Source organism: Danio aesculapii, chromosome 21 (assembly GCF_903798145.1).
Source record: "Danio aesculapii chromosome 21, fDanAes4.1, whole genome shotgun sequence".
NCBI lineage: Eukaryota > Metazoa > Chordata > Actinopteri > Cypriniformes > Danionidae > Danio > Danio aesculapii.
In genome coordinates, this window is record NC_079455.1 from 27,777,061 (window position 1) to 27,804,179 (window position 27,119).

The 27,119-nt window shown below is 32.8% G+C and overlaps 1 protein-coding gene across 4 annotated transcripts; it reads right to left on the minus strand.

Moving 5' to 3' along the window:
• Nucleotides 1-3,604: 3,604 nt before the first annotated feature.
• On the minus strand, nt 3,605-25,530 carry stom (stomatin). 4 transcript variants are annotated; one of them, XM_056446345.1, is made up of 9 exons: nt 25,334-25,530; nt 24,925-24,954; nt 22,184-22,216; nt 21,753-21,862; nt 19,262-19,334; nt 16,129-16,211; nt 14,442-14,645; nt 11,404-11,538; nt 3,605-5,348 (listed from the first exon to the last, which is right to left on the minus strand). In XM_056446345.1, the coding sequence occupies exons 1-9, from the start codon at nt 25,392-25,394 to the stop codon at nt 5,160-5,162; spliced, it is 918 nt and encodes a 305-aa protein (XP_056302320.1). In that variant the 5' UTR covers nt 25,395-25,530; the 3' UTR covers nt 3,605-5,159. The 4 variants fall into 4 exon arrangements, with proteins under 4 accessions (XP_056302320.1, XP_056302321.1, XP_056302322.1 ...); XM_056446346.1 differs by lacking the exon at nt 24,925-24,954; XM_056446347.1 differs by lacking the exon at nt 22,184-22,216.
• Between the last annotated feature and the right edge of the window lie 1,589 nt (nt 25,531-27,119).

Consider the following 27,119-nt stretch of genomic DNA (forward strand, 5'->3'; position numbering starts at 1 on the left):
ATATAAAATAGCTAAGTGAATTAATTATCAGTTTATATTTTATTTGGAGATAAATCAAAGCAAGAATAGGCAAGTTAGGTCAAATGTAATCTTAAAGTAATCTAGCACTCCACATGTAATCCAAAGGTAGTCTGGTAATCTCGAAAAAACAAAACAAACAAAAAAAGAATCTAGATTAAATTACTGGCTATGTGTAATCAGCAAAAGACTAAAAATCGAATATGTGTAAGTAACATATCCATGGCTGAAAGTAAACCAGTAATCCAAACACAGCTGGTCATGCTTAGTATACAATGACATCGTTTTACAGAGAAAGGGCGCGGTCTCACTTTATAAGAAGTGGCCTTAACTACTATGTACTTGTGGTGCTCTTAGGTGGGATACAGGTAGATTTAGGGACAGGTTTGGTGGTGGGTTAAAGTGTAAAGCATGGTCAACAGTAATTACTGATGTAATTACATGCAGGTGTTTAATCACGCATAAGTACATTGTAAAAGCATGTATTTGCACAATAACTACATTGTAATAAATTGTTAATTTCAGTGTAAATAGATATTAGTTAAGGCCACTTAATATAAAGTGGGACAGAGGGCACTTCAAGACTTTTTGAGCAGCATAGTATTTCTCAGTCCATTCATAGTCAATTTGCCATTACAATTTTATACGTTCCAGTGTACCATATCTATTAAAGGTGACTTTCATTTTCATAATCAGAATGTTTGAGTGGAATCTGGTTGCTGAAGGCCTCAAAATTAACTTCTGATTGAATGGAAAAAGCAACCTTGCTGTTTATTTTGAAGAGCTCAATTAAAGAATTATTAACATATGAACTTAAAAGTATAATATTATTATTTTAAGTCAAACAACTACAAAGATTCATCATTGTTGAGTATTTCTGTCTTGTATGTCTATTCATAAAATAGATTAGTGTGTATCTTTTCATCCTCTCACTGTTTTATTTGTCATATTTTCAGTAGTAAATGTCTTGTTTCTTTTCAAATTACACTGTAATAGTGATGGGTAACACACGACAACATGAAAGAATTAAGTTATCTTATTAGTTTTTACAAATTTAAGTGGATTGAACAAAACAATTAAGTTGAACCCAACCCAAAAAAAGGAAGAATTGTGTTGTTTCAGCTCATTTTAAATAAGTAGTCTGAACAAACAGCAAACATCATTTCTTGAGTGTATAAAACTATGGTTACAGCCCAAATTATACACTCAAAAAATGTATGTTTGCTTTTTGTTCAAACTACTTATTTAAAATGCGCTGAATCAATACAATTCTTGACATTTAGGGGGACAACTTAATTGTTTTATGTTCAATCCACTTAAATTTGCAAAAACAATTAAGCTAAGTTAATCAATTTGTGTTGGGACAACAGGAAGGACTTGTGGAACCCAGCATTTTTACAGTGTACTTCATGTTTGTGTCCTATACTCTACATATGGCCCCTTACATCCAGTAAATATCAGTTAATGTTTTAAAATCCTCATCATGCAATGGTTGCCTTTGAAAATTGCTGACAACATGTGTAACAACGTATTTAAAAGGGTTATTCCAAACTTTTGCTGCTTTCACAAATCCTTCAGTACCTGAAATAAGAATAAATAAATACAAATTCAAAAAGTTTTACATCTTATAACCACAATCACAAAAGCTTTCCAGCTTCACAGATCAAGAACTGCAACAACAACATTAACAGCTTTGTTTAAAGTTTATGTATTTTTATGTAACGACATCACACGTTATGATTTAGTGACAGGAATGGGACAGTCAAATATATGACAGGCATAAAAATACAGTACAAACTGTAAAAAAAAAAAACATTCAATGTCACCATGTACATAAAAGTGAGTTGGCAAAACATCAGGTGTTATTTCACATCCATCAGTTACAATAAGACAGAAGAAAGATATTTTATATACGTATAGAATTGTGACAGACTGATGAGAGAATACAAACATATGGAAAATCACTGAAACAATAAACAGTCCTAAGCAGCACTGCAATTCATTCACATCTTTGAAAAGTTCATAATCCCATACGTGGAAATTTAAAACAGCACAAACATTGACCTCTATAGCCTTCATTTTGTTTTCGGCAAGTAAAAACATTAGATTGCATGTATTAAAATGTCTCGCATGAAATGTTAAGATCAAAACCAAGTGATAAACAGGATGTTATTTATGGTTTTAAATATCAACCGTCATGATGTAAACCTGTAAATATTGATGGAGTAATTGAAGTTGATATGGCTTAAGGCTTTTGCATTGACAGTCAGCGTTAATAAAGGTTTGTGAAAGTGAACCTGTAGGCACAATAAGCGTTGCTGTCAGTTTCGTCCCGTGACACCCGATACTATTCATATATATTTTTCAGACGGTTTGTTATCTATTTGGCAATCAAGCAGGTTAGGTTACATATGCTGAAAACACACGCATACACGCACACACACCTGCACATGCACTCATATGCACAGGAGGTGTTTAATTAACTATCAAACAAAAAAGAAAGATTTTTTTTGCATTATTCATCATTTCAAATATCAATCAGCTCTGGTCTGAATCCCACTATTACCATTATGACAACCAGAGATCTTTTGTTTATAATTTTGAATTATATGGTGTGGAGTTTGTCAGATTATATCACAATTTGGAGTCAGAATTGCTAAAAGATTTACCTGCAAGATTAACTCACAATTAAAAGAAATAAATACATTTTGGGAGTATAATTTCAAGTCTGAATTTGTCTATTTCCCAAATTTGGGTTTTGAGATGGTGGCCGAGAGAGTTTAACGTACTGCAATTTAAGAAAACACGTGTAGTTACAAAAAACGCCAGCAAATTAAGAAAAGATCTTCATTTGTTTGACAGCACCGATGCTGCAAATCCTCACAACATTTATAAATGTGCTACACTTTCACATAATGTAAACAAATTAGTAAAACACGCTGCATTTTTTCACAATGCAAACACTTAAAAAAATGCACTACATTTTCTCACAATGCAAACAAATTCAAAAAACGCATTGCATTTTCACACAATGCAAGCAATTTACGAAAACGCGCTGCATTTTCTCATAACACTTGCAAAAACATGGGAACCCGACGGAAATGTTTCACCCTAAAACGTGACGGACGCCGCTGTGCTGTGACTATTGCACAGTGAGGTTGTGATCTTCGAGAGGTGAGTTTTTTGTTTGTTTATTTTAACATGTTGAATCCCTAGTCTTATGTATTTTATTATCTTAAATAACCATAACCTAAATAGCCGGGTCTGTCATGTTTGAGGGTCTTCTTGAAACATTTCCGTTGTGTTCCGTGCTATTTGAAAGTGTTCACCTACAACTTCTCTGAGCAATAGTCATGGCATAGTCAGTTGCTTTTAGGTCCCCTTGAAACATTTTAGTCGTGTTGTGGAAAAATGCAGCGCGGTTTCGTAAATTCTTGGTGTTGTGAGAAAAAACAGCACGTTTTATTAATTTGTTTGTCTTGTGAGACAATGCAGTGTGTTTTATTAATGTGTTTGCATTGTGACGATTTGCAACACGTCCTGTCAAACGAATGAAGATCTTTTCTTAGTTTGCTAGTGTTTTTTTTTTTTGTAACTGCATGTGTTTTCTTAAATTGCTGCACATTAAGCTCTCTCGGCCACCGTAAGTTTCTCATAAATCTAGGTTCAGATAAAATGTCTAAATTGTGACAAATAAACTGAGAATTGTGAGGAAAAAATATGTGTTAATTGCTTTAAAAAAGTTTCCATATCGCAAATCACAACTTGCGAAATTTATAACAGCTGCAAAATGTGAGATTAAAACATCTGAATTGTTATTTGTAAACTTGAAATTGCAAGTAAAAAATGAATTGTGAAAAAAAGTATTAAAGTTTAAAATATGACAAGTTCTGTGTTTGGAAAAAAGAAAAAATTGTGAGAAGTAACAGTTACAAAAACATATATTTTTTTAATCCCATGGTCTTAGATCTGTATACTTTAAATCCAATTATTAGTATGAAACCCATGCTGAAAGTTTAAAACAAATGGCAGAAAATGTTGTGCAGTCAGTTTCTTATTTAATGGAGGATTTTTATGACTATCCTTCATATATTGTATCAAATTTCCTTCAGAAAAAGGGAGAAGGATTACACATCTAAATAAAGAGGGGGGTGTGGGTGTTTTACATGCACAGTGGAGTCCAAAAGTCTGAGACCACTAATGAAAACATGAAAAATATATTCAGAATGATGACTGGAGGAAAAAGGGTTAAACTGAATATACACTACCAGTCCAAAGTTTAGAATCTGCATCATTTATTATTGTTTAAAAAAAAAGCCTATTACTAAAAATAACTGATAATAAAACAGAATATTCCTTTTAATATGATTGTGAACAATTCTGTGACAATAATGATGCTAAAATTTCTACTTTAAAGCCCACTTCAATAGTAAGTTGCTGAGGCTTTTTATTTTAGTATGTTAATGTACTTTTAACTGAAACTGAATATTGAGTAGGAGGCGGGGCTTTCTTTTAGCGCATCATTCCCTCATAGCAAACTAATGGTAAGAGGGGCGTGGTTACAAATATTGTGGATGAAGCTGTCAGTTTGACGTCAACAGAGAAAGACCGCCACTTCAAATATGGAAGAAAATGGTCGGACTTTGATTGAAGATTACCAGAGTAAACTTTTCTTTTCAAGGGATTAACTTGCACAGATTATTTGTTCACCTTAAAACCAACAATGTGCGCTAGCAAAATGAACATCGTAAAATTGTATTGTACACAGGCTTTACATTTTAAACTACATTCAATACTATATTCCAATTTAAATTTGACAGGTTTTACTGTATTTTTGATCAAATAAATGCAGCCTTAGAAGGTTTAAAAGGTAGTGTACGTATATGAATTTCGGGATTTGACTTTTTGACCTCCGCCATTTTGTAAAGTCACATGATTAGCAATTCTTATATTCGATTAAAAACCAACAAACCTAATCTAATTACTAAATTTAGTGTCTCATTTTTCACCAAATCCAGGACACAGGATAGCAGACTCCTCAGACTTCTGGACCCCTGCAGTACATTATCCTCACACGAGTGCATGTTACATAACCTTCAGTCTGTTCATCTGTGCATGGCTGCGTCTGTGTGTGTAAGCGTTCAGTGCTTCAGGAAGGACTGCATCATGTCGATGGGCAGAGGGAAGATGATGGTGGAGTTCTTCTCAGCAGCGATGGTGTTGAGGGTCTGGAGGTATCGCAGCTGTAGAGCAGACGGAGACTCTGCGATCACCAGAGAGGCCTCCTTCAGAGCACGTGACGCATTCATTTCTCCTTCAGCAGCGATCACCTGCAGGGAAATGAGGCCAATTTAGAAAACCTCAGACACCACACAAAACTTCCAGAACATTACACTAGTTTCACATTGATGCCCTCTGTTTGTCTTTTTAAATTGTACCTTCACTGTAAGTGATCTAATGCTTTAGGAGGTAGATGTCTGGCCACAAAATAAATACATATATAAAACTGATGAATATTAGACTACTTTTTTGTGTTAGATAATCTGTGTACCTATTATGTGAGTTTTTCCACAAAAAAAAATAAAAAAAAAAACAGAAAAAAAAACAGGTTAAACAGCCAACATTTAAAAATAAGGAAAAAATATGTGGATTAAATTAGTTATCTACATTCTGTAGTCATCTTATACTGCATAGATATTAAGATCTAGATTAAGATCTAAGATATTTAGGCTATATAAAATACTGTTGCCTAAATTTGTTGAATCAAATCAACTTTTCTAGTCACCTCAACTAACAGATTAAATATACTAAGTATGAAGTGTTTGATTTATAGTTTAAACTGGATTAGCTTATTAAAATAATTTCATTAAGAATTTCATTATTTAGACAATAAACACTTATTGTCATGACATTTTGTCATAATTTTTTAGTGTAGAACTGGATTCTAAATATTTTTTCAATATTGAAGAACTGGCCTCCATTTTAGATTCTTTTTTCTGTTAATAATGAACGGTTCCTGACAAACAAAATAATAACAATAATAATAATAATAATTATTAAATAAATATAAACATTTTAAAAATTGCCTTAAATTCATAAAAAAGTCAAATAAATAAAACTTGTAAGATTTTATAATGAAGTCTCATTCTTAACTTAGATAATTATAATAATTAATACAAACTAATAATGAACTATGCTTCTATATTATTTAAAACCGGACAGAAACAAATGGATAAATTTTTGCCTATTTTGGTAAACTTGTTTAAATTTTTATTTTCTGTTGAATAATAACTGTATTTGGCTAACAAGCAAACAGATCAAAATAAAATCTAGCCAAAAATGTGTAGGGAAAAAAGAAAGAAAGAAGAAAAAGAAAGAAAGAAATAAAGAAAGAAAGAAAGAAAGAAAGAAAGAAAGAAAGAAAGAAAGAAAGAAAGAAAGAAAGAAAGAAAGAAAGAAAAGAAAAAATTACAACACTAACATAATATGTTAAAGGAGTGGTCCATTACGATATCATATTTTAAACTTTAGTTGATGTGTAACGTAACTGCGTGAACATAAACAACATTGGAGACATCAGCTTTTAAAGAGTTAGCTTAGCAAAGCCTACAGAGAACGAAGTTTGGGGACTACAAAAAAAATACATTCGGGTTAGTGAGATCACAAACACTTCAGGGTACGCGCATTCACCACATGCATACACCCCACGCAGCGAAGGGGCCTGGCCAGAGGTGCTGTATGTTATAGTACAAAAAGCTAAAATGCCTTCCAAGTGCTGCTATTTCCACAGAGCTTCTTCTGTTACTGCATTTGGACTCATGACACAAAGAGAGATGTGCTTACAGCTTAATTGTAATTATGTTCCAGAGAATTATAAAAAAATATAGCTAGCATTTGACAAAGGAGAGCTTCCAGAATCTCTCCTAGTTCAGTGCTGGATTCAGCTAAAAACTCCTCAAAGAAGGAGCAGCTCCAACCATAATAGAAGAAGCTGTGGATTGTGAGTCACAACCTGTAGGTATTTTTATTTGTTAAAATTGATCTATTACATGCATAGTTTCTATCATTAACGGTATGTTTAAGCAAGGATATAAACAAAGATTTAGACAAAAGGAAATGCTGTTTGGCAGCATTTTAATTTAGCTACAAATTCATATTTATCTGTCAAACCCCTTCAGCAGTGATGCAGTGTCTCTCTATGCGGCCGCTTTCCCTGCATTATACATCTCAAATAACCAACTCGCAAAAGACATGTGAACGTTTCATATTATTTACACGTTCTTATTTCGAATATATGTGAAAGACACTTGTCAGATTTTATTTTAGAGAGCAGGCATGAGTTTTCTGTCTGATTCAGGCTCAAACTGATACGGCTAAAAGATACTCTGACTGACAGAATTTACACAGTGCTTGTGGAGGCATGATGCTTTTCCTGGTGACGTGGAGCCGATACGCAAATCACAGCACATTATGTTAGCTGACCAATCAGAGCCTCTTGAGGACGGGTCTTTCAGAGGAACAAAGAAATATGATGTTTTTATGTTAGCAGAGTAGCTGTAGATAATCAAAGTAAGATATATGAAAAAAAAATAACATGATTTATTTACGAATGAAGCATGAGCACACATGGATTTGCATCTTATAAACACAACTAAGCCTTAAAAATACACTCTGGACCATCTCTTTAACATTGTAAACATTGGTTAAAATAAACTAACAAAGACATAATTCTACATTCCTTAATAAACTTAATTTACATGATCATTTCAACATTTTCAAATAATTAATTTATTAACAAACAATAGTGACGTTTATTTTTAGCTCATGCCATTGAATGTGTTAGCAGTCAAACCATTTAAAATTATTTCGCATAATTTATTACTTTATCTTACATTAATGCAATAAAACATTTTTAAAATGCGTAAATTTTGTAAATTTGGACAACAAGTGAAACTGTATCTGTATATAATCGAAGACATGTTTCATTTCTGTCTTGCTCCTTTTAGATTTTTTTTTCTTGCAGTGTTCTTTTTATCATGAAGTCATGCCACACACTAGCATCTGGCTAATCTTGCTTTGTGAATATATCCTGTATACAAAGCGACAGATGAATTTGTGCCAAAATACTGAAACCTTTGACATCAGAGAACGAATTCTTCATGCTGCATCTTATAAAACGTGGTAAACATCCACTTATTTAATGCAGTAAACCATCTATACTTAAACTAACCAAGTCAGTGGTTTCCTGCTTCTCTCAGTGTGGTTAATGTAAGCAGGGGCATTGCTTTCAACAAAACATTCTTCTTGTGTCTCTGAACGGAGCACTGAAGAATAATTGTGCACCAAAAATAAACTCATTAAACTTCCTTTCCCATGTTCTTCGGAGAGCATGTATGTATTTTTATGGGAAGCACAGAATCTTCAGCTGGAAATGTCAAAATACAGGCTCTCACATAAATCATCTGATAAATGAGAGGGAAATCCTATATAGAAACAGGAAAGGAGTTGTCACTTCCAGCTTCCAGAGAGAGTTTTTTGGTAGTATTGCCTCAGAAAACGCACGTATAACTTGGTCTATATGGTACATTTATATTATATATGTTATTATGTGATTTCTGCCAGCAAATATTGGTAAATCTATGGATATATGTTATCCCAAAGCATATGGTAAAATAAATAACAACATTTATTGTAAATAAAATGCTTTACTGTCACTTTTGTCCTAGTTAATATACCCTTGAAAAGATTACGCTTTCTAAATGGTACTTTTGAATGGTACTGCTGCAAAAAATGCATTTCTTGCTTCGAAATTTTTGCTTTTGTTTCTAGTCTAAATATCTAAAAATTCTTAAATCAAGAAGCATTTTCTAGACAAGCAAAACAATGTCATGTTTTCTAAAATAATATATCCAAATGAACTGAGTTTTCCTTTATAACAAGCTAAATAATCTGCCAATGGTTAAAGCGAAATAATCTTCTGTCAAAATGAAAAACAAAGATTAATTGCTTGTTTTAAGGAAAAAATCCCTTAATTTTGCATTTTATTACTGAAAAGAAGACATTATTTTTTGCTTGTCTAGAAAATGTGTCTCGATTTAAGAACTTTTAGATATTTAAAGTAGAAACAAGACAAAAATTGCATAATTTTGCGGTGCAATGGTAAAATCTCATGGTTTCCATGCTTTTTTTTTTTCATCAAAATTCATAAAGCAGCGATTCAGCTTCTTAGAATGATTTTTGAAGGATCATGTGACAACAAGTGTGTGTTTACATGCGTGTTTTTTAACCAATTATGCTTAATAGGCTGATATGTGTGTGTAGTGTCATGTAAATGTGTTACCCAGATTTCTTTTATTGATTTTTAAGGTCAAAAAACAACTTAAAATCAGATCAAAATCAGTAGTTTTTTGCCCAACATCGATTTCGCATTGCATGTAATTGCATTTATCAGCATTTATCAGCCATTTAGCAGTTTGTTTAGGTGTGCATGTCCAATTATGCATGCAAGATACACAATACACACGGAAGTAAAATTGTTATCCATGAATTCCATCAAGACTACACATTCCCATCAGTTCTTACTGCAGACACACAGCAGCTTGAGCAGGCTCTTTTAGACAGAGGAAGTGGTAATATTTTGTGTACACAGACTATTTCTTATCTTAATAAAGCATGAAATTATGTCGCCAAAACAAGCAAACAAAAAAGGGCTGAATTTGCAGGTTCCGTAAAGAGGTAATAACATCCATTAGAACAGCTGTTCATCTGGACAACTTTAAACGTTATTTTCTCTGTGAGTTGTTTATTTTTTGAACAGTCAGATTCCAGATTTTCACATTTTTACATCTCGCCCAAATATTGTCCTATCCTAAAAAGTACACATAAATGGAGATATTATTAATACAGCTTTTGAGTACTGTATAAATCTCAATTTCAAAAAAAAGGTGGTCCAGGGTAAAATACAGTTAAAGTAAAAATTATTAGCCCTGATGTAAAATTTTTATTCTTTAAAAAATCTTTGCCATAATATATAAATATTACAATATATAAATATTTCCACATATTAGTTTTAATAACTAATTTCTTTTTTTAAATTATTACTTATTTGTCATTTTACAATATAACAAACAGCACAATTAACAAAAAGAATATTCAGCATTAAGTAGCATCCGAGTATACAAATATAAAAACATGTACATCATCAAATCCAGTTCATGTTACTAGATTAAAACAGGTGTGTCAGTGTAATACCAATAGGTATTATGTAGACACAGGTCAAAGGGTTCATAAAAATGGTTTCTAAAAATATGTGTGTTTTGTTTTTTAGCTGTATGTTAAATATTCCAAGTGCAGTTCGTCATTTAGGATATTTTTATAAAATTCAAATGTTGGAGGGAGTTCCTGTTTCCAGTTTAACAGAATACATTTCCTAGATACATAAGAAACTCATTTAAGTTTACCCCAAAAAGATATATTAAAGGAGTCTTGTGATACTTCTTTTCCAGGACCATCAAAGAAAACTCATTTATTTTAGTTTTACAGTTCCAAAAAATATGCATAATGCATGTTTCTTACATCTGTTACATAAAGGCGATGCACCGGAATATATCCTACTGAGGCGAACTGGGGTCAAATATATTCTTTGTATAAATGAGTAATTTTGTTCAATTATTTTGTTACTAGAAAATGAAAAAGATACACATTTGTATACAACATCCTACATTACAACCAAGGTCTTTTTCACATTAGTTTTTTTAATGAGATTAAAGAAGAATCAGTGTGGTCTCTTAAGATTGCATACATCTCAGATATCTTTCCCTTCAACACTGAAGTATTCTCTAATAACTAATTCCTAATAACTAATTTCTTTGGTCTTTGCCATGATGACACTACATACCATTTTCCTCCTCGTTTTACAAGCTACTGGAATTCAGCTTAAATTTAATGCAATTTAAAGACTTAACTAGGTTAATTAGGTTAACTAAGCAAGATAGGCAAATTAGGCAAGCTATTGCATAACTGGGGTTTGTTCTGAAGCCAATCAAAGAAAAAAAATGAAGGGGGCTAATAATACTGACCATAAAAAAACTGACCATGCTTTTATTCCAGCCAAACTAATTGAAATAAGACTTTCTCCAGAAGAAAAAAAAAATTATAGAAAATACTGTGAAATTTTCCTTGGCCTGTTAAACATCATGTTAAATATTTGAAAGGATAAAAAAAATGTAACAGGAGGGCTAATAATTTTGACTTCCACTGTATGTAATCCATTCTCTTTCTGACTGCTAATAAATCATTAACCTGAAAAAAAACTAACTAGCTAATCTTTCTCAACCTATAATGAATATCAGCAGCGTTTAGTAAATGTCAAACGAAGCCCATTACCTTTGCTCTGGCCTCTCTGGACGCTTCAGCCTCGGCTGCCATTGCTCTCTGCAGCTGCAGGGGCAGTTTAACATCCTTAATCTCCACACGCTCCACCTTAATACCCCAGTCATCTGTGGCATCATCCAGTGTAGACTGAGGAAGAAAAAAAAACTGAGTCAAACCCTAACAGAGAATCCTCAAAGCCTCAAGCTCCACAAGTTTAAAGCACACTGCCAAGAGTGCCTGCCATAAACAATGTTCTCCACAGTTTTGTAAAGGATGTCAGAGCGAACGGCGGGCCACGTGTGAATTAGTACTGCAGTCGAGATGGATAAGTCGACATTTTGGCTGAGCTACTGTGAATCACTGCCTGAAGATATGAAATGTCTGCTGGAATAAGGTCTTGCCCAAAACCAACTTAATTCGAGATGAGGGTCTAACTTGAGTTTTAGGGTGATCCATTCCTTTAAATAACTCGCATTTGTATTGGGATGCAACCGATTAAAGGGTTAGTTTAAATCGATATTCCTTATCAATGGTTGAAAAGTTTATTTATTTATTTTTAATTAATTAATTAATTTATGTATTTATTCAGCATTGTCTATATTCAATGGCAAAACCATACTAATATATATACAGGCCCGTTATCAGCCTAGTAAAATGAGGGGGGGGGGGTCTTTTTCTCTAAAAGTTTTTTTTTGCATTTTTTACCCATATTTTATATGTGATTAAGAAGTTTAAATACAACATTTTATCAGTCCAAACACACACTACATGTTATTTTTTCATTTTTATGGGGACTTCCTGTAGGGGTTGACAAATGGCGAAATTCATTGCAATTTAATGCAGTGTGTTGTGATAATCAATATGCACATCATTGATGATAATTATTTTAACTTTTAGAGTACTTTTAAGATATAATCAGATTGTATTAGTAGTTGTTCATTCTTGCACCACATGCTTGAATATTTAATAGCTGATTTATATTCAAACAGGCTAATTTAGCACTTTATGTGTGTTTGGCTGTAAAAGCGCACCTACAGGTGTTTCTAAGCAGGCACAGGTCAGATTTTCTCCAGGTCATAATTTATATTATTTACATGAATTTTGTCTAAAAACTAATGATTAGACACATCCAGTTTCATCTGGAATGCGTCCCAGACCACCTTCTGACGTAGTCCAAGCGATTGGATTTATCTCGATCAGATTAAAATGAATGAAGTGACCCAGGTGTAAACAGCCTCAATAACACGGACATGACTGGGTTAGTGGCTTTTGCTGTGAAGTGACAGCTGACGGCTGAAGACTCTGCTTTGTAATAATGCCTTCATTGGACAGTTATTTTCCAAAAATATTATGGCAACAATAAGGAATGGGAAGTCATGGGACAAATCAATTATGCCCAATATACAGGACATCCCGGCTAATGCAGGCAGTTAGTCTAGAACCTCATGGTAAAGACAGATTGTAATCTGTTAGAAAGTATGTAACATTAGCCTTCCCCTGTTTGGCAGTCTTTTTGAACATATGTTCAATACTTTGCAACAATGACGCTGCTGTCTGCTTTCTCTTCTCTTTCTCTTTCTTTTAAATGACATAAAATAACTAAAAAGGACTTTTTAAAATAACTTTTGGCTGTGGGGGGTGGGTCATTCGAACCACCTGAACCCCCGTGGCTATATATATATTTTTTATTTATCAGGATCCCCAAGATTCTTCCTGGGGTCCTACATATATAACATACAATCATATCAGTTTCTTAATAAATATTCACTGTACATTGTTAATTCAAAAACAATAACAACACTGATAAGAATTACATACAATCTTTTAGTCTGATTAATGATATTCTAAAATTCCCCCAGAAGACACCTTTTAAAACATTTCCCTTAAAATATTTCGTGAATAAAACATTCTCTAATATAATGTAAAACTACACATTCTGTTAAAATATGTTTTATCGTCAAAATATTCTTACACAAGTCACAAATATTTTTTTTTACCCTTTCAATAAATATGAGTGTGTAAGATCTCCTGATCATATCCATTTACAAAATGCATAGTTGATGTATTGATGAAGCAATGATGTCACTAATATATGCAGTTTTGACACACATGAGGCTTACATGCAAAAATGTTCAGCAGATGCGAGAGAAAAGTGAAACCAACACTTACAAGTTTATTAAAAACTCTCCACTACTGTGCTTGGAGAAACAGAATGGGGCATCGATTTACTATGCAGCTTATGGTGTTGTGTTTTGCCACATCCTTTGTAGACAGCATTAGCAATTCTGACATAATTTTCGCACTCTTTACTTGCTTAAAACCTATTTGAGTTTCTTTCCTCTGTTGAACACAGTAGAAAATATTACAAAAAACATGCTGATAGCTGGCACCCAATGACTTATTTAGTTATTTTGTTTCCCTACTATGGAAATCAATGGGTGCCAGCAACCAGCATTCTTCAAAATCTCTTCTTTTGTGTTCAGCAGAACAAAGGAACTCATAAAGGTTTAAAACCACTGACCACTTGAGGGAGAATCAAGTTTAAGGTAATCTTACATTCACATAGTAGTCATTTAATCATTTAGCATAGTGGTCATTTAGTCATTTGGCAGACGCTTTTGTCCAAAGCATCTTACAATTAAGGAGGCATTCAGCGATTCAACAAGAGGAGGCAATACACATAAGAAGTGCTAATTTTATTAATGATGGAGATACATCTTGCATAAAAGAAGATATTTTGAAAGATGCTGTAAACTGGTAGACATTGACATCCATAGCAGAAACAAATTACAATGGAAGTCAATGGCTGCAGGTTTCCAACATTCTTCAAAACATCGTCTTTTGTGTTTAGCAGAAGAAATCAACTCAATCAACGGTTTAGAACAAGTAAAGGCTGAATAAATGATGACAGAATTTTCATGTTTGTGTGAACTATCCCTTGAATCTCAATGATTCATCAATTGATCATTAATTTAAAAGGTGATTCATTATTTGAATTTGTGTAAACTGTCATCTCTATTTGCATTGTTTGTGTGTGTTTAATGTGGTACCTGCATGCTGTGTGCGATCTCCTCACGGTCAGACAAGATCTCTGCCAGGTTCTTTGTTCCCAGCACATTCCTCAGAGTGGTTTGTGCCAGCAGACGAGTGGCCGCGTCAGCGTTGGTGATGTTGGCGACTGCCAGAGTTGCGTTTTGTACGCGGTAGTAAACCACGCCATCTACACTCACTGTCACAGAGTCCTTTGTCAACACCTGTGGGGATGAATCAAGGAAGATTATTTGATCAAGAACAACTGGGTTTCTGCAACAACAACAACAACAACAACAACAACAACAACAACAAACTAAAAGAGAACTACACCGGCAGACAAACATTTGGAATAATAACAAAAAATATGTGTTTTTTTATCTATTTTTCATATGATAACTAAGACTGAATTTATTTGATCAATAATACAGTAAAATAAAGAAAATAAATAACAATAAACTATTTGAAATAGCATACATGGAAAATATATACAATTATAACTTACATTAAACTGTCTGACAAACTTTTACCAGCCAATACCTTGAGTCTTTAGGGTCACATCATGCATTAGAAATAATTATAAATTCTCATTCATTTTTTATTGGGTGCTTAAGAAATTTTCATAATTTTTTTTCTTATTTATATTTAGATATAAAATATTTATGTAAATGATAATTTTTTTATATATGAACATTTAAACATATAACACAATTGTTTTGTATATTGTTGCTTTCATGTATGTGTGTGTATGTGTATTAGTGTATCACATATACATAATAAATAAATAAATAAATAAATAAATAAATAAATAAATAAATAAATAAATACACACATGCAGTTGAAGTCAGAATTATTAGCCCCGCTTTGAATTTCTTTTTCTTTTTTAAATATTTACAAGAAAATTTTAACAGTATTTACGATAATATTTTTTCTTCTTTTTTCTTATTTGTTTTAATTTCGGCTGGAAAAAAAAACAGTTTTTATTGCCTAATTACCCTATCCTGCCTAGTTAGCCTAATTAACCTAGTTAAGCCTTTAAATGTCACTTTAAGCTGAATAATAGTATCTTGAAAAATATCTAGTAAAATATTATTTACTGTCATCATGGCAAATATAAAATAAATCAGTTATTAGAAATGAGTTACTATTATAACTATTATGTTTAGAAATGTGTTGAAAAAAATCCATAAAACAGAAATTGGGGGGAAAATGAAGAGGGGGGGATATATTATGTCAAAACAAACTCTTATTTTGGATAAAATGAATCATGATTAATCTTTGCCCACATATAATGTGAAATCACTTTTTTTACAATAAAATACTACGAAACAATAAATGTCTTTGTAGCTCTGATTTTTATAAGAACCATTAATAATACATGAGTATGGTTAATAAATGAGCACCAAATCAGTATGTATGACTATAACAAAACATTTAAAGGGGCCATGTAAATTATGCACTACTAGTGACATGAAACAGCCCACCAAAACTTCTAAACCAGCTCACCAAACACTCCAACCACCTGCTTGCCCAAACTTGTTGGGATACAAGTCTACAGATGGCTTGTTTATACTCTCTGTACACTGTAGTCCTTGCACAACTATTTAGCAAATGTAATAACATCATAAAAATGATGTGCGTCTCCTTTCAGCTGATGCTATTCATGAGATAAAACTAAGGCTCATGTCAAGGAGTAGTGTTTCTCACCTCCTGAGGCGGGATATCAAATGTAATAGTGCGCATGTCCACATTGATAAAGCTGTCTGTGCACGGTAAGATGAAGAATAGACCTGTGTGAGACAAAATACACACACACAACAGAAGAATTAATGCAGATGAAAGAGCATCAGCAGCAGAAAGAGCATCATAATGATCAGGAGCTCTCAGAAACACAGAGCAGATCTTGAATAAGTGCACAACTGGCAACCGGCCAAATTCCAATCCACCACTAACTGGAATCATCTGACTGCATTCATGAGTGTAATGAATGATCACACTGACATCTGCTCTGATGAGCTACAGTAATGAACACTAACATCACTTTACAGGATTGGATTTTTTTTTGTTGCTACTGAATACTGAATTAGAAGAAAAAACGTACTACATTACGTTTTAATAAAATCAATTATATATTAAACATTTTATAAAATATACTTTAATATGAATTATTTTGTGTTCAGATAAAACTATTACAGTATTATATTACATAATAAGATTATTGCATCACCAAGGCTCAATCCCAATTCTATTTTTGTAGCAATATGCAAGAGAGCACGTCTTTGTGTGTGTGCCCATGTTTTAGTTGTAATTAATATCTTCCATTTGTCATCCTACACTTTCTAAACAAATCTGGGAGGTTTTCCAAAGAGCCATCAAGATTTGTTAGTCTTTCAGAGGTTTGTATACTCCACTGTGGAAAATTCCAGTCACATTCCAGCCCTAAATACAGCCGTGGAGGAGGGGTTCACTGCTAATTGTTTGCAGACCCCAGTTGCCTCAAAAGAAGACCAAGGAAACAAGCTTTCTTCTCAGACCCAAACTAAAGTATTACATTTATATTGAACTGCTTCAAAAAGTTACTGTAAAAAACACTGGGTTTTACACAATTCCTTTATGCTGTCCCAACCCAAATCCACTAAATTAACTTAACTGTTTTTATAAATTTATGTGGACCAAACATAAAACAAGTGAGTTGTACCAAAAACCACTTAAGAATTGTGTCAATTCAACTTATTTTAAATTAGTAGTTTAAACAAGCAGCAAAGGTCATTTTTTGAGTGCATTGAAAAGGTTTGCTAAAGAAAGCTTACAGTGATAAGCCTGTGTTGACATTGGGGTCATAGGAGGGATAAAGTCAGTGGAGTAACTCTAATAATAGACACAAGCCTCATCAGTTCATTTCAGGAGGGAAAGCCCTGCGGATTCATATTCCAAAACACAGCTAGGACAAGTACATACTAGAGACGCCACCTTTGTGACTGTTTGAATGGATTCAACCACATGAGTGTTTACATTATGAAGCAATCCGTTCAAAATGAATTGAAATGACCTCTGGAAGTCATAAGCGCTACACAAAGTTGAGACATTTTAATACTTTTTAAAAGGCATTTAATTTTTGTGACTACATGCATTTGTAGCTCCGAATCTATTTATTTGATAATTAAATGCAAATCTCCTCTCATAGTTGTGTAATATGTTGTGAGAAAGTTCACTTACTTGGACATGGCAATCGTGTCTTAGTAAGTTGTTCCAGTCTCTTATTTACTTCTACTGATTTTCAGCCCTACAAAGCAGGCATTATGCTGCTTCAAACTGCGATTTTCTTATCATATTATCAATGGATTGTCATAAACACATTAAGCACGTCATGATTTTGCCAAGTATGATGCGATCCTGGATTAACAGTTACGTTGATCCTGGAACATCATTTTTGTTTGAAAATCCATAGCTATTCCCTACCCCTAAACCCAACCATAACTGTAAATTATTTCCAAAATCAGAGAGGAATAATAGTGCATTACAATGAATAACATTCATGTAGAAGAGCATAAACCTAACCATAAGCATCAACTTAGACATATTCCTTAATTCTGATTGGCTAATTGGAATGTTGCTCCAGGATCAACATGGATGTTAATCCAGGACCATGTCCTACTTGGTGAAATCAGGTTGGCGAACACACTAATGCTGGGTTCCACACAATTCCTTATGTTGTCTTAATACGAATAGATTAAGTTAACTTAATCATTTTTACGAATTTGAAAAAAAAAAACATTAACTGAACATAAAACAATTAAGTTGTCCCCAAAAACCCTTAAGAATCCTGTTGTTTGACTTTGAATAAGTTGTTTAAACAAGCAGCAAAATCAGTTTGAGCATTGCACTAATAGTTTTATCGGTCATTATTTTACCCATACCAACAAATAAATAAATAAATATTTGGAGAAAAGAGCTTACTTGCATTACAAAATGAGTTGGATAAAGCCACAACAATCTTTCAACGAATGTTTTTCTAAAAACGCTTCATGGTCAGATCAGTTGAGAGAAATAAGAATAGGGAATTACGTCAAATTAACACAGGAATAAGGAACATGACTCAAGTAACTTAAGTTCTTTTAGATGTAATATCCATAAGAATAAATTGATCAACAAATCACAAAATCGCCCCGACAACCTGATACTAAATCCTCAACAAAATGTGTCCGAATGGTAAAAGGGCCACAAACAAAATGGATGGTTATAAAACATCTGATCTTTTTTTTTTTATAAGACTAGAATACTGATCTGGTTGTGAGGTTTGTGATTAACCTGACATTACAACCTAAGACACTAACACCTTTCTATATAACTTTTACTTTCTAACACGAAGACTAAGTTGTGCAAGTTTATGGTGTGCTAACGAACACCTGAAATAAAATGTGGCACTTTCAAGATACTATAATATTTTGCAAAAGACCAATATTTGAAATATAGTTCAGTTTCTATTCCATTTGAGCACGATTATTGTTTTTCGGAATGTACAGTAGCATGACTTTGAAAAAAATGTGGTTTATTCAGGTCAGCAGAAATGTAAAACAGATCACTTCTGTTTCTCCTCAGAGCAAGCTTTTTTATTTTTTGCCTTTGTCACAAGCAGGCATTGTGGTGAACAGCCACAAAACAAATGCAAACTAGGGGACTGGAAAAAGTATCACACTTAACCACACACATAACACCATCACAAGTGTGTTCACCGTTTACAAATAGCAGTGGGATAATGATGATGGTGATGATGATAATTTTTATCACATGATATCAGTGATTTAATCAGAACAATCAAATTATATTGATTTTCTTTTACCTGGTCCTTTGGCTCCTCCTCGTAAAATGCGTCCCAGGCGAAAGATAATTGCCCGTTCATATTCCTTCACTATCTGCAGAAACAAGAAGTATTTATATCTCATAAAAAGAGCTAGATTATACCTGTTTAACACAGTCGAAGGTAAAAAGACCACTCAATTACATACTTAAGATGTTGCGTGGCAACCGTTATCATGCTTTCGTCATCTTCTCTTTAAAGATAAAGATGATAAAGATAAGGCTTCAAATTTCCCAAGAAAATTTTTGATTTACAGATAAGGGAATGATTGGCACAACCAGGTGGATTTTTACAAATATGCATTCTAAAAAAAAGAAAATAATAATAATAATAAAAATAAATAAATTGTGCACTTATGAATTTCTCAGACATTTCTATATGATTAATAATTTTAAAGTTGTGCATTATTACATTTGTTTTGAAATGCACAATTTTTAGATGATATTGTTAGATATTTAATCTTACATGTTTACTTCAATTATATATAAAACATAAGTTCCTCAATAAAGCTAATAATTAAAATATTTTTAATATAATTTTTAATCGACTTTAAAACTAATATTTTGCACATAAAAAATGTGTGATGCTGACTAGATTGACTTGCAGTATTTAAGAGATCCCATTTAATTATATTTTGACTCAAAAACAACTATTTTTAAAGGTCCCGTGAAATTAAAATTAAAAAACATTAGATGTTAGTTTTAGTCTGTTAGTTTTAAGGATATCTATAAGCTAGTGTGTTCCAAAACAGAGACAAAATTCGCGTTTAGAAAATATAAAACTGATTTAAACATCCAAAGCTTGCAGTTTATCACGTTCGCCTAAATGGATAATAAATTTTTTACGTCACTTTATCCTTCATTTTCTTATCAAATCTTGACCAATCAAACGCTCTCTAGTATCTGGCATGCCCCACCCTCTTCAAGACACTTCTTATTTGCTTTTCATTTGATGAGCTTGACCCAAGCGGCAACCTCCCGCTCTTCCTTGTGAAGCCAATACGGAAGTAACTGAAACTGCAATTCATCGACTGGCCTTCGGGGGCTGGCTCCAGGAAGTCCAGATGTTCACTGACTGCAATGCTAAATTGGCCAATTTTACAGCTGATGAATACATGTTTACAGCCTGGTACAAAATATGGTTTTGGTGCATATAGCTAGTATTACCCTTCATGACAACTGTGAGGGTGGTGATTTTTTTTTATAACTCATCTGATTCATTTTTATTAAGTTATATTAAGTCTGCATAATTAAGGGTGTGGCCACTTGAGTGACAGCTAGGTCTCGCTGGTCGCCATCATTTCATTCCGGCTGATTAGCCGCTGAACTTGGCATATACATCGTATTTTTGTTTTGTTTTATGTGGCTTCACACAGTCAGTTGCCTTTTGGAATTATTTCCTACAATTCTCAGATAATATGCCATGCTGTGCACTTAATTGTGCTCACAAAACATTCAAGTGGCCTCCATTTCCCAGGTGATTGAAATTATATACATATATACCATCTCTATAAATGCATTTGTTTTACTTAAGATAATTGATCATTTATAATGTTCTTTAGAACTGTAATTCACTCAAGAATCTGACAGATTGATTAGCTGTAGGCTCTAGAACAGTCATCTGAAGCGTTGTCATACAGTGCTATGCCTGGATTTCATAAATAGCCTTGCATTTAACTAACAAAGACTATACTTGAAGTATTTGGAAGTCATTTGCGTTTTCCTCCTGTAGAAAAACAGCATAAGTAAAATGTTAAGTGGCTTAATGTATTACAAACGTTGTTTTTAAAAGTCTAAACACTTTATTGATATAGTATACAGCCAAGCCCAGGTGGTCAGAACACAAACGAGTCGCAGGTAATAATGTATTAAACGTTTCTCCCAAAGAAAAGCCCATCTAAGCAAAATGCCAGCATGTGTCTGTAGCTCCGCCTCTTTGCCCTTGTTTGGTATCCCCTGGTCTGTGCGATGACGCGCAAACAAAATGAGGGTTGGCCACGCCTACTTGTAGCTTCTTTTGCGTTCTTCAGAAACCTATGGTTGATGTCACGGATACTACATCCATATATTTTACAGTCTATGGCTTGACCTCAACCACTGTCAATGGTAGAGCATTGATAAAAACAAAATGATTTGGCTGTTTTTTAAAAGGGGAGGAGCTATTATATGTCCCACCCTCTTTTAATTTTTCATTTGAGATTATGTCAAACATCAAATAAAAAAATTTCAAAGCACTTTATGGGACCTTGAAGAATATATACATTTTAGATAATTTTTTTGGATGTATTTGACTAATTTGTAAATATATAAACACATTTCAAAGATTTTAATCATTTTCCATGACCACGGAAAACCCCATAGACAAAGGTTTAAAGAAAGAAATTCTTCTGGAGTTCTGGTGTACGTCCCCGGGTTAAACAGCACTTGACCATAAGCTGTATGACATCACACTAATTAAGACCACCCCTAAGTACCTTAATGCACATCCATATAGAGAGAGGAAGGGTCAGCAACGTGAGCAGGATGGAAAAAATCACCAGGACCCATCCACACAAACCAATGTCACTGTCTGTGTCCTCCAAGGCTGAAAAGCAAAACAAATATGTATATAAATACACACATTATACCGCCACAGAATAAAAAAAGATATAAAAAAAACGCAATTACCCTCATAAAACTGAAAGTTAAATGAGTTCAAAGATGCAAAAATCACAATATTTTAGCATCAAACTGAATTGCATGCATTAAAGTGCATTATCAGTATTGAAAAGATAAACTTAAGAAATCGTCATAATCACATTGATCAAATCAAGCCACGCAAGTGAATGCAAATGAATGCTTTCTTAGATTTCAAACAAATTTAACAAACAGAACTGCCATTTATTTGCTTTTAAATGTCACCTACCTTGAGAATCATCAACTGTGTGACACCATTGATCTATAGAGAAACGTAACTGTAAGCTACTGTGTGTGTGGCCTACAGTATAAGACCATTAGGCTACAAGCCCTTCTTCTCTAATCAGGGATAAGACATGACCATTGGCAGATGCAAATACATCAAGAACAAATTACATTACTGCTGTGACAGTCGAAGGAAAGTAAGATTGAATGCTAGGATATGATCATTGAACAGGACAATGATCACAGTAATTGTTGAATGATTAAATCATCTCTTCCTTGTACTGGCCTCACGGCTATTGCATTACAGATGAGATCTTTGACCACAAGCCACATGATCTGAACAAACTCCTGAACTGAATGCTTTTTGACAGAGTTCATTGCAAATCAAATCGCGTTCAAAAGCAGCACAACTATAAACAATACAGCTTACATTTATTTGCCATATTAGAATGTCTTGTTGAATTTATTAATTTATTTATTCATTTTGCCTGACCATGTCATGAATGTTTTTTTTTTTAAATATGATTTGTAAAATATGATTTGTATTTGTAAAATGCCATTCAGCACAACAATAGTTTATATACCAAATAATCATGACAGTCATATTTAGAATTAAAAACAATATTTTAAATATTAAATACTATACTTTTAAAAGACTCGTTTTACAGATTTAAAATATTAAATAATACATTCTAATTTAAAATCATTGTTTTATGCCATCAAACGATCAGGTTTTACCAATTTGTCAGCCATACTGTATATTTTCAAACACTTCAAATATAAAAACATGTAGTATTATTTTATAGGGCTGGGCGATTTGGCCTAAAATCAAAATCTCGATTAATTAAACATTTTAACTCGATTATGATTAATGAATGATTTTTTAATTTATTTATTTTATTTTTTGCCCTCATAGTTCACTGACAAGTTTTATACAGTAAATGTGCTCACATATTACAAGTGAGAGATGTTTGAATGAAGGGTGCATTACTTGATATTAAAATAAGTTTATTATACTATCTACTATCTATGATTATGTATTGAGCATCAACATTGAACAACTAAATTTAAAACACACATTGCCTAAAACGGTCACTTTTTTTTGTAAAAAAAGTGAAAATAATTAACTTAAATAATGTTTTTTCATATTAAAAGTACAAACTAAGCAGTATCTCTTCTAAATAAAATAACTCTTGTATATCCTGTAAATAATATTTTAAACAGTGCATTAACTGAATCTTCTGTAAACAAATATTTTCATGTAAATAGTAATTTTATTGTAATGGAAATATGCCGTCTCAAGGCATCTCTGGCGCAGCTTTCAATCATCGCCAATGTAATGCAAACGTGACTGCTTGAAGGCTGCGCCGGACCATACGCGTGCGCTCAACACAGAAATATAAATCAGCCGCAACAGAGCGCGGTCACGTGACCAAACATGGTAGGGAAAGTAATTGAAAAAATTGACCTGGACAAATTTGATCGATTATGAATGTCGATTTTGATTACATTTCGATAAATCGCCCAGCCCATTTCAATAAGTACAGGTCAGAATAATAATGTTGTTTAATTTTTAAATATATTGTAACATTGGAATTAGAATATGGTTCTAAATGAGAAAAAGGTTTTCTGTAACAACTTATATTGAGTGATTTTATTTATTAAATATGTATTCATTACATACAAATGATGTAGACACTAAATTGAGAAGTTTCGTCCTTCGTCTATAAATCAATCGATATATTTTGATTGCTTCAAAATTGTTGCAAATTTTTTGCATAAGGATAATATTTTATTCGGCACAAGTAATGTGAATTTACTATTATTACTATACCACACCTATCATACAATACCATACTACACTCCCATATAAAACAATACTATAGTTTTTTTGAACCCTAAAATGTAAACTGTATATTAGACAGCATATACAGTGTTCAATATATACGAGTAGACGCCTCACAAATCTCTCATTTAAATTAATATTTTCTATAGGATGCTTTACAATATTATATTTGTGCATATACGTTAGTTTAGTCAGTACTGAAGCCAAATCTGGAGCTTATCTAACAAAATAACTTACGATAACGGTCAACACACTAGTACAGCCAAATTTATGTTATAGAAAAATACTGAATACCAATTTTAAAAAAGAGGAAAAATCAAGATAAACAAAAATATTTATATAATTTTGTTGAAATTTTGTAGTTTGTGATTGTTTGTTGCAATATTTTGCATGAATTTAAATACATTTCTAAATACATTTATCTTTCCATTTCTAAAGGTTCTGTGACTAAAATATTATTCTAATAAATATATCTGTTTAATAAATCTGTTTTATTCAAATGCACAAATATATATTACCTGTATTCACTGAGAAATGGATAAAAATATTCATTTTCAAAATGGGGTTTACTCAATTATGCTGAGCACTGTATTATAGTATTTACAACTTGTTTCGACTACAATAAAAGGTTGGTGAAATGTTATATTATACCCTATAGATGGAAAAAAAACTACAGTACTCTGTCATTTGTTTATATTTCTATAATTGTATTACCATATCAACTATACAATCACCACAACTGATTAATTCAAGTACTTTACATTACTATAGTATTTTTTCATATGGGTAACTTACTACACACAATACCAAACAATACTGCACCACAATAAACTGCATTACTTCAAACATTAAACAACACTGTACTATATTATATTAAATATATTTTAAAATAATAATACCTTTATTATTTCTCGAGCTCAATTCAGAGTCTGGCAAAAACAAACAAAACACCAAATGATTGTTATAAATCCTTGTTGAATACCACAATGCTAGAATACTTTTTAAACCGTTGTCAGGGTAATATGAGCACTCGTTGTTGCTCAGATTGGCACAAAAGCATATGAAGACACACCCATGATGCACTACCAATAATAAAGGACCTTAATGAAAAAAACGGGCACCATTGACGCGCTTCTAATGTTTACATACTTTTAAATGCATTTTAAATCTCTTTAAATATATGTAATATATAGACATGTCTTGTATGGGTAAATCGTTTAACGTCAAATGAATGTAACGCATATGCAATGCACAAAACGGTGCAAACACGTGACATTAAATAATAACAATAGTTATACAGTAGCAGACCTATTTGTCGTTTCCTCCGTTCTTCCTCTCTCATCGCAGCTGTTTCCCTGCCATCTTCCATGGTCGGTGTAATCTTTGAGTTATTCGGGCTTGATTCGCAGCAGATCTTGAATGCACTTCCAAGCAGGAGATCTTCTCTTTAATGTTTTTTTTTCTACACGGGACAGATGATCGGGTTTCTGCGTGAAGAACAGCCCCCTTTCTCACTGGAAGAGGCAGGGCTGGAGTGGGAGGGCAATATTGTAGTCCATGACCTAGAAACGGAAGTGGGTATTTGCCTCAGAAATTCCAGTTCATTTTGTCCACGGGGGAGTTCATCTAAAAATAACTTTTAAGTTAAAGACCTTGTTGTTGTTAATCGATGGTGTGTGCTTTTGCTTAAAGGGATAGTTCACCCAAAAAATGAAATTGTTGTCATTTACTCAACCTCCACTTATCGAGTTTCACTGTCTGTTGAACACAAAGGAAGATACTTTGTAAAATGTTGGAAATCAGACTCCTAGCAGTATTTTTCTACTATGGAAGTCATTGACTAGCCTACCAATTTCCAATATTCCTCAGAATATAAAAAAAGGAGACTCATAAAGGTTTGTAACCACGTGAGGGCAAATACGTGGTAAGTTGAAGGTCAGTCTGGATTTTTTTTTCAATTTTTTAAATTAAAAAAAAAAAAAATATATATATATATATATATATATATATATATATATATATATATATATATATATATATATATATACACATATATAATTATTATTATTATTTTTTTTTTAACCGAGTATTATATCAGTACGGAAGCATGTTTGTAATGTTTTCTGCTTGAACGTGGACACTATAATAAATATCAATACATAGTGTAAGGTATTGGCTTGAGGCAACATGCATACTTGTGTGGTTTTTTTTAATTGATTAAATATACCAGAGATGTCCAAACTAGGGCCTGTGATCCAAAGTTAGCTCATGGTAACCTTTGATCTGGCCCGCCATCCCATCTGAGAAGAGAAGGAAAATGATGGGGATGGTTTAGAGGTTGTCATTTCAAATCTAATGTAACATTTTGTTTATTTTATTGCTAAAAGCTAACTGAAATTAAATGTTTCAATTAAATATTGTAAATTAATCAGATTTAGTTTAAAATGTACACACTGTCACCTGACGAATAGAGGACAATGCAGAGACTTTGGTTAGCAAATCAAGGCAAAGGCGCAATCTACTTGGCTAATTGTGTATTCAGCATTGAACTCCACTGTACAGTTATGTTTTTATTGGAATACGTTATAATTTCAAATATTATATTAAAATTATACACCATTAGTTAATACAATTTAATGCTTTTTTATTTAATTTTAAATATTAAGAAATAATTTAGGAAATTACCCATGGCAAATTTAATGTAATTTAGTTTGGCCCACCGCTCATAATTATATTTGGTTTTTGGCCCTTTACACGAAAAAGTTTAGCGAAACTACGAAAACTACACTACCCATGATTCTACTAAGACAGCTCTCCACCAATCAGAGAGTCGATTAAACCACGCGGCGTTAGCGTTACGTTAGCGCCCTCTCCTGAAGTAGAAAGTCTCATGAAGGTGAGGTGAAGTCAGTCTTTCTACGCTCTCAATTGTCTTATATAACGATGTATATATTGCAACACACGCAAAATGTGTAGTTTTTTATATACATATTTTAACATCTTCAAATCAATATTCCCATCCCATCGTTTTTCAACAATCCATCGGCCAAAACAGTGGCTTATTTTTACTGGGGTAAGGCAGTTTAAAATGTAT

Bases quoted from the DNA above. Each gene is read 5' to 3' on its own strand.
- stom (XM_056446345.1), bottom strand. From the start codon at position 25,394: ATGGAAGATGGCAGGGAAACAGCTGCGATGAGAGAGGAAGAACGGAGG. The intron at 24,955-25,333 runs GTCTGCTACTGT...TGTTTTTGCCAG, and splicing joins ACGGAGGAAACGACAAATAG to ACTCTGAATTGAGCTCGAGA. The intron at 11,539-14,441 runs GTACCACATTAA...TTTCTTCCTCAG, and splicing joins AGATCGCACACAGCATGCAG to TCTACACTGGATGATGCCAC.